At 41.7% G+C, this 9,307-nt stretch overlaps 1 protein-coding gene across 1 annotated transcript in view; it reads right to left on the reverse strand.

The window, feature by feature from the left end:
- LOC104967255 (mitogen-activated protein kinase kinase kinase 7-like) overlaps positions 1-8,808 on the reverse strand; it is an 18,477-nt gene extending 9,669 nt beyond the window's left edge. The window contains exons 1-7 of the mRNA XM_010796672.1: positions 8,696-8,808; positions 6,330-6,395; positions 5,405-5,450; positions 5,015-5,153; positions 4,047-4,171; positions 2,751-2,879; positions 1,754-1,884 (exon numbers count right to left, since the gene is read on the reverse strand). Of these exons, the coding sequence (XP_010794974.1) occupies positions 1,754-1,884; positions 2,751-2,879; positions 4,047-4,171; positions 5,015-5,153; positions 5,405-5,450; positions 6,330-6,395; positions 8,696-8,722 (663 nt within the window). The 5' untranslated portion in view covers positions 8,723-8,808. The remainder of the gene's footprint in view (positions 1-1,753; positions 1,885-2,750; positions 2,880-4,046; positions 4,172-5,014; positions 5,154-5,404; positions 5,451-6,329; positions 6,396-8,695) is intronic.
- Between the last annotated feature and the right edge of the window lie 499 nt (positions 8,809-9,307).

Below are 9,307 nucleotides of genomic sequence, written 5' to 3' on the forward strand. Positions count from 1 at the left end.
TGTTATTATGATGGATTTGGTATTAACGAGGCGGCAGTTAGCAGCTAGCTAGTAATTATGCTAATTTACACATCAATAGTTATGTACTTTTATATTACGCTGTAACAGGATCTAGTGATATCCAAGCAACAGCGATTAATTTAGCATGAAATAATTATTGCGCTGTATATATACAGTGCAATAAGCTTCTTAGTGCAATAAGAAGCTACAGGGATGTTAATCTACGTCGGTAATATTAACTTTATTTAATACAAGATTTACATCATACAGCCCATAATATTTTACAAATGATGAATTACAGCAAACAGCTCCGTGGGCTGGCAGTAAGGCGATATGGGTCCGTTCTTATTCTGCATCCATGGGTAAAGATAAACGCATGTAGTGCTGAACACGTAATGAACGTGCCGGGCGGCGCGGTCCCGTGGGTTAGATGCGCGTTCATAATGCAGAGGGAAATAACTCTCAGAATAACGTTATTAGCACATTTGTACAACTTGAGGAACAAATGTTTTTAATAAGGGCTATACAAGTGTTCATACTGGGTAGTCTATTTAGTTTTTAAAAAATGATCCAACGATTTACAGACCACTCTTTCCCAATGTAAGTCAATGGGAAAAAGTGTTTCCGGGCCACCAAAACGGAAGTGTAGTACCGCCGTTTGGCCAGCACGAATATTTTCATCTGAGTCCGGCGCACTTCATGGGGGCTTGCCCGCGCCCCCCCCCTGAAATTCAAGGTGTTTAAAATAATTGAATTGTTTAATATAATTGAACATCTGCTCTTTTATTAAATAAACTAAACGCTTTCATTTTAAGTTGTGAGTTTAGTGTTTTTGACCCTAAAATACACTGATGCACTAATCAATAACAATAATCCACAGCTCCTCTCTCTGCTCCAGAGGATTAAACAAAATATATATCCCAATGCCAGCACCCCACCAAAGCAGTAAACCTAGGGGAAACACTGAAGTCAAGTCTCAAGTCATGAATACCAAGTCAAAGTCAAGTCTTTTATCAATGTTAGTCAAGCAAGTCTCAAGTCCAAAAATATGCGACTCGAGTCAAGTCATGTGACTCGAGTCCCCCACCTCTGCCCAATCGAAAGAGAACACTCAATTCTAAAATAATTTCCTTGTTATAAAATGAATTTATAGCAAGGTTTAAAGTACTTTCCACATATACATATATTATTACAGTATTAATGCTAATGTAACATCAACAAAATGTCAAATTAAATTGTAATTCTGTACATGTAAATTTCCTGCAGCTTACTTGCTTATCTATTTTACTATTTGTATGTCTTGTTATTTTCGTTACAGTTAGGGTCATTATTAGAGGAGCCTGCAATTTAAGATTTTAATTGGCAAAAACTACGCTATTGTGCACATGAAAAATAAAGCCTTTAAATTCTTTGAATCTTATTTAATTAAAGGTTATGTTCTACATCTTGTATGAATATTTTCAGGTCAAATTATACAAAACATTCCAGTATGGGACTTGAACCCACCAAAACAAGTGTTTATCTCTACTTGTGTCCATATCTTAGTCAATGGCTCTCTCTTGATTTGCTTATGGTTTGTTCATATTTCATCCCATTGTTATGTTTAACGTCATAGTTCTGTCTTCACAGGTTGTGTTTCTCTAATCTGATGTGATCGCTGCTTGATTTAACAGATCTCATTAGCTCCGAGTTTGCCTCATAACACGTATGATTCACGCTAAAAATAATGATTTTGTTAATCCTGTACACATACCTTCATGAGGTTGCTCATGGTGTTCTTCACCTCCTCCATGGACGGTCTCTGGCTGGGTTCTTTGTCCCAGCAGCGCGTCATCAGGGTCTCTATGGGCTCCGGAAGGTCTTTGATCAGGGGGGGCCGCGTACCTGCGTCACAGGAAGCAGACACTCAGTAAGCTGGATGTTAAACTCCCTGCTGAGGAACACTGGCTCCATCAGCAGGTCCTGCTCCAGGTCCTGGTCCTGCTCCAGGTCCTGGTCCTTCTCCAGGTCCTGGCTCTTGTCATCTCACGTCTCGACTACTGCAACTCCCTCCTGGCTGGTCTAAATGCAAGCACCATCCGACCTCTACAGCTGATTCAGAATGCAGCAGCCTGACTGGTCTTCACCCTCCCCATGTTCTCCCACACTACACTGAACCCCTGCTCCCTTCACTGGCTGGGGGCTGCCCTGATCCACTTCAAGACACAGGCCTACCGAGTTGTGAACAGATCAGGCTCTTCCTGCATCCTGGACACAGTTAAGCCATAGAGTCCAGCATGTGCACTTCGCTCTACATCGGTCAATCGCATTTGATACTCCCTCACTTGGAGCTTTACCCAGGTACCCCTCAGCATAAACATGCCTGTTTGCTATCCTGGCTCTAAAATGGTAGAATGAGCTCCCCATTAACATCAGAACAGAAGAAAGTATACAAATTTCCGTCTGCTGTTGAAATTCTTCAATAAACTGGTCAAAGAGCTGTCCTGCTGACGAATTGTATAATTTCTTTCAACTCCCACTGAAGTCTGCTTTAAAACACTTTCTTGATACATGCTTAGTCATGAGGAAACTGAGCCATAATGTGCCATGGTCACATGCTGACAAAAAAACAAACACACCTTTTTCCACAAAAAGAGGAAGAAAGCTTTTGAAAGCTATGCACTGCTGGGTTCAATGCACTTATTGTCAGTGGCTTTGGATGAGCGTCTGCTGAATGGAGTGTAAAGTAACAGTGTAAGGATGGTGCTCACCTCTGTGGACGGCCCACATGATACAGAAGGCCGAGCCGCCGATCTCGTCGAAGGGCTTCTTGCGTGTGATGACCTCCCACAGGATGATGCCCCAGCTGAACACGTCACACTTCTCACTGTAGTTACTGCCTGAGGACACACAGCACAGGGAGGGTTGCTTCAGGTCTTCAGATGTATGGGAAATACAGGTCAACATGAAGCTGGTAATGCCTATGAACTGAATCTAATCATACAAGCTGAATTAGGACTACCGTAATTTCCGGACTATAAGGCGCACCTGAATATAAGCCGCAGCAGCTAAATTGAATGATGTGTACATATATAAGCCGCACTGGACTATAAGCCGCAGGTGTTTTAATGTTTAATTACCATATGTAAGGGTTCGTGCACAGAGGGGATTGTCGGGAAAGAGATGGCTGTTTGAGGAAGCTCCCATTTATTAACATTTCAACAAACCAGTTGCATATTTGCATAACGTATTCAAGTGTTACCATTTAGTGCAATAGTAGCTACAGAACATGTACTGTGCTGTGTAAACTGTACTGTATCACATAGCGTTTCAGACACACAAACTTTTCAACTTTCAAACTTAAACGGTGCGCTCCCAGCGCACGTACCGGCAGTGATCTACAGCAGTGGTTTTCAACCAGTGGTACGGGGACAAACTGTCTCGCTCTCGTAATGTCTGTCTGTCTTGCTCTCGTTCTGTCTCTCGTACCACTCTCGGTTCCACTTTTACTTTTGCGCGCTACCTGTCTCACTCTTTTCCGGCCTCCAGCTTTTCCTGCTGGAATCCGCCACTTAAAGTTGGGGGTCCGCGGACCGGCCATAGAGCCCATGGAGTTAAAGGTGGTGGCCGTTAGCTGTAAAAATCCATAGATTAGCCGCACCGTTATATAAGCCGCAGCGTCGAAAAATGGGAAAAAAGGCGCGGCTTATAGTCCGAAAATTACGGTAAATCTGCGTATTACAGGTCAACCGAAGAAAAACGTGTTACATTTTATTCCATCACTATTGGATTGTGTTAATTTCTTTGTTAACGATGTTGTAGGGGACGCACACATGCTTAAGAGGCACTCGTCACCATAGTTTTTAATCTACAGCATATGCGAGGAAGGTTCACTAAAAAGCCTACATTACACTCTCACAATTCACTGCACCCAGAATTGACCTTTAAGGTGCACTACACAATTAGGAGATTAAAGCTATCACAATTGAAAAAAGTTCTAATCTGAATTTTCTTTAAAGATACAGGGATTTGAGCACATTGGGGAGTGACAGTGTTTTGTATCTCACCTTCGAACACCTCCGGGGCCATCCAGGCTGCGCTGCCTTTATTGTTGGTCATGTATGTCTGAATATCACAAGCTGTTCCAAAGTCACAGATCTTCAGCACGGTACCACGAGCCACCAGCAGCAGACTGAAACAGTACAGAGGACGGGGTTAAAGACCAGAGAAGAACACTTTTTAATAAGCTCATGTGGGATTGATGTTCGAGTTTGCATCGGATATCTTTGCACGCAATTGGTCATAAATCAAAGCATTTTATTGGGACCAAACAATGACATCACAAGGTGTCCTCCTGGATCCAGGAATGTCTGCAGATGTCATGCAATCTATTCAAAAGATGTGGAGATATATTTTTTTTTTTGTGGATGGAGGGACAGACCAATATAGAGTGGTGCAGTGTTGACGTAGTTTTATAGGCTGAACCGGAGGTTTGCATCGCAAGGGGTCCCTCGACAAAAAGCAATGGGATTTTACCATTGGATTTCAGAATATTGCGGAAAAATAATAGTATAGAACACACTTTAAAAAATGCTAAGCGCAACTGCAAGAAACAGAAGTAAAAAGCTTCAAACAAACGTCATCACATTTGAATGACTTAGCGTCACCACCGCTAAGCTAAAGATGGCTAATGGTTGGAGAGATGACGTCTCATTTATCTACCCATAGCAACCGCTGATTTGATGTCACCTAATGCTTCAGACATTCACCAGTGGGGGACTAACTGACATATTTTATGTTGTAGAAACAAAAGTGAAAACCTCTTAATCCTAAACAGCATTTATTGCAAGCACCTCACCAAAAGCGTATTCAGAAAATGAGCACTGTTTTACTCCCGTCATTCTTTATCTTTTAAATATGTTGCGTTTTACACTGGTGGAAGCCTGGGACTTAAAATGTTCTTTTCTAACAGCTACACTGTAGCTATTGTGCATATGAAATTAACCTTTCAATCTTTGAATCTTTAATGACATACTTTGGTGGTTTGAGGTCCCGGTGGATTAAGGCCTTTGGCTTCATGGAGTGCAGGTAGGCCACCCCCTGAGCACACTGCAGACACCAGCTCATGGCGTGGGACGCTGTGTAGTGGGGCTGGGGCTCGGCACTGTGCAGCACTGGGACCACCAGGGAAAGAAAGGGAAGAAAACAATCAGATAAATACTTGACAGGAGAAGCTGTCATTTTAGAGCAAATCCATTTTGGATCTTTCTAGAATATCAAAAAGGAATAATGGAAAAGAAGGGAAGAAGATCATTAAAACATAATTGAAAGGAACAGTGTAACAGTGAGTGAGTTTCAGAAAAGCTGAGGCAATATCAACGTACATACATTAACTAGAATATTTCATAGACACGCTAGGACTTACAGTTATATAGCGAGCCACATTCTGCGTACTCCATGACCAGACACACCTGAGAGGAAAAAACTGAAATTAGGCCCATCTGGAACTTTCTCTGAGCTAAGCTACTGTTACCACATGCAACCATACCCCCAACATGCTCATAATGAAATAAGAACACAGCTGGTACTCTACGTGGTTTAGCTACACACATTGGGAAAAATAACTAATTGGAATTCTTTTTGACTAAAATTGCAATAGGATTTGCAATATAAGAGGGAAAAAAACATGATTCACATTATATATAAACATATATCACAATTATCATGGTTTTATTTTTCTACAGTACTTGTACCAAAGAATACCGTTTGTAGGCCGGGACTTCTCTTCAACACTGCAATATTTCCATTAGGATAATATAATATGGCTAATTTGAAGCTAATGCAGTAGCACTTAAATGGTTTGGCTCATTGGAAGCTAATGCACCTGCACGATTCTTACTTTATTGAGTGTGCATCTCTTTGGTTGAATGCACTCATTGTAAGGCACTTATGAAAATAGCGTCCGCTAAATCCGTATTAACAGCTCTGGCACACGTTATCAGAAACCCTGATGATGATCTCTTTGGTTCATTATTCTGTCCTGTACCACACACATATCATACAAGCTATTAGCGTAACTGTGTGCGCGCGCGAGAATGATAGTGTGTGTATGTGTATGATAGTGTGTGTATGTGTGTGAGAGAGAATGATAGTATGTATGTATGTATGTATGTATGTATGTATGTATGTATGTATGTATGTATGTATGTATGTATGTATGTATGTATGTATGTATGTATGTATATGTATGTGTATGTGTGTGTGTGTGTGTGTGTGTGTGTGTGTGTGTGTGTGTGTGTGTGTGTGTGTGTGTGTGTGTGTGTGTGTGTGTGTGTGTGTGTGTTACTCACTGGATTGTCACAGGAGCCATACAGCTTAACAATGTTGGGGTGATTGACCCGGGACAGCTGGCGGAGCTGTGCACAAACAAAACACACTTATTACCATCAACACATTAATACATGAATAACTGTCTGTCTATGAGATCTACAGTGGAACATGATGTGGGACTTGGCATTAGAGCCAATAGGTGACTGATTCAAGTCCCAGTATGGACAACAACAAAAACACACTGAACCCCCGGGCGCCAAAACATGGCTACCAATTCACTCCTACACCTCTCAGGTGAAAAATGCATGTGTTTGTGCATGTGTGTACTTGTACTGTATAAGCTAATAGAGTGAAGACTGAATTCCTCATGTGGGATCTTCTGAGATCTGTCTCCAGCAAGATACAGGATATTCTCTAGTTAACAAATGTGGAGACTTATATGGAGACAACTAGGGATGTGTACCGAGCCCCGGTATTAGACGGGCCCCAGGGCTGAATTATTAAAGACCGTGGTACCGTTAAGCTCCGACGTTATCGGTCTTTTTATCGGTACTGGAGACATGTAAAAATATAATGTCATATGTATTATCCAGAATGCAGCGCTCGTCTGGTCTTCAACCTTCACAAAATTCTCCCCACACACGCCGCTCACTCCGCTCCCTCACTGGTTACTGCTAGAATCCACTTTCAAGACACTGGTAGTTGCGTACCAGATGCTAAATGGATCGTGTGCCCTTCCTACACATCCAGGACAATGGTTAAACTGGTACACGCCCAGCACGTGCATCCGCTCTGCATCAGCCAAACGAGCTTGCTGCACCGTCACTGCGAGGGGACCAAGTCCCCATCAGCAAAACAACAGAATTGCTACCAACACAGATAGAATGAGCTCCCCATTAGGACCCACAGAACAAGCATAGCTTAGCTCATACAATCCGGCGCAGACTGAAAACTCATCCTCTTTCGACTCCAATCGAGAGATAAGAATTAACACACAGCTGATACAGAGCACTTATATACACATAAAAGGACTGGCTTTATCACATTGAGTAGCACTTGAAATGTTTAGAGACTCTCTGAAACCTGATGAACAGATTCTGTTTACACAGAATTGTATCTTCACTGGTCGAATGTAATATTGTAAGACACATTGGATAAAGAAGCGTCAGACAAAATGTCAAATGTTAAAAGTATTACACACAAACATTACATTGCAGTTTTAGTAGTCCCAACTCCGTACAATACGAAACATACTGCAAAATGCGTTATTTTTAGTATTTCGATCTTTCCCGATCCCAGGACGAACTCTCTCTCACACTCACACGACCTGCAAGGAGGGGGCGGGCCAGACACACACACACACATCAAGCAGCAACACACACACCACGGAGGAGTGGCAGAACACACACACGACGAGATGTGGTTAAACTTTAGCCGTCTCGATGCTCGTTGCCTAAAGTGCAATAAGAGTTTTAGCATGTAAGGGCGGTAACACACAATCTCTAAACATACAAAGTGCACCACATTCAGTACGGAGAAATGCACGCAGGGTTCAACTGTCTTTATAGTAGACTAGACACCCACACGAGTAACACACGTCAGGTGTTATAACCTAAGCAGCAACCCAGAGAGTAACTAACATTTACACACAGGAATGAGTAGAGGAACTGAGTTATATAGAAAGTTCAGACTATTCTGTGTTACACAACAACATCAGATTATTATAATATGAGATGTAGTTACCTTATTGAAGTGAAATATTATGTATTAATTTAATAAAAAGCAATGTTAGTTTTGTTCACAATTTGTTTAGAATTTTATCTATTTTTTTTCTCCAAACAGATAAGAGTACCTGTTTAAAAGAAAAACCGGAAACCGATAAGCCGGTATCGATAAAAGTAGTAGTAACCGTTACACAACATACCCATACCCTAGAGACAACCAATTACTAGACACACACACAACCCTATCACACATCAAAGAGTGTTGTTACAGTGTGGGGTGTTGTTGATAACAGAGTGGGAATGTTGTTGTAACAGTGAAGTGTTGCTGTAACGTGTAGTGTTGCTGTAACAGTGGGGTGTAAGAAAGTGTGGGGTGTTGTTGTACAGTGTGGGGTGTTGTTTGTAACAGTTGTGTGGTTGCTGTAACAGTGTGGGGTGTTGTTGTAACAGTGTGGGGTGTTGCTGTAACAGTGTGGGGTTTGTTGTAACAGTGTGGGGTGGTTGTTGTACAGTGTGGGGTGTTGTTGTCAACAGTGTGGGTGTTGTTGTAACAGTGTGGGTGTTATTGTTAACGAGTGTGGGTGAGGGGGGGTGTTGACTGTAACAGTGTGGGGTGTTGTTGTAACAGATGTGGGGTGTTGTTGTAACAGTGGGATCCGTACCTCAACCAGGAAAGCGTTCCTGCTCATTTCACTCTCTATGGTCCTTTATTGCCACATCCTGTCCTTTCCAAGATGGCCTTGAAGACCACTACCAATGTCCCTCTGTCAACAGCCTGAAAAGAAGGAAGACATGACAATATATTACCAAGGATACCACATGCACAGAATTTGGAACTCAAGTAATATTTTGGGGGTACTTATACTTTACTTGAGTATTTCCCATTACTCTACTTTATAATATTGTACACACTGTAGTCACTACATTTTATTTGACTCATGAAGATACTTTTTACATTAATAAAATTATGTCTTTAAACTACGTTGGCTCCATTAGACCATAATTTTATTAATGTAAAAAGTATTCTTCATGAGTCAAATAAATGTAGTGGACTACAGTGTGTACAATATATAAGTGCAGTAATGAAATACTCAAGGTAAAGTAATAAAGTACCCCCAAATATACTTGAGTTCAAACCGAAGCCATCATACCTGTGCATTGTATCCTGGGTAATATATTGTCATCGTCCTTTCCTGTCTTTTCCAGGCGGTTGGCGCAGAGGGACATTTGGAGTGGTCTTTCCAAGGCGCAATCTGAAGGACAAGGAGTGGGCA

Source organism: Notothenia coriiceps, unplaced genomic scaffold, assembly GCF_000735185.1.
Source record: "Notothenia coriiceps isolate Sejong01 unplaced genomic scaffold, NC01 NC01_scaffold00037250, whole genome shotgun sequence".
Lineage (NCBI taxonomy): Eukaryota > Metazoa > Chordata > Actinopteri > Perciformes > Nototheniidae > Notothenia > Notothenia coriiceps.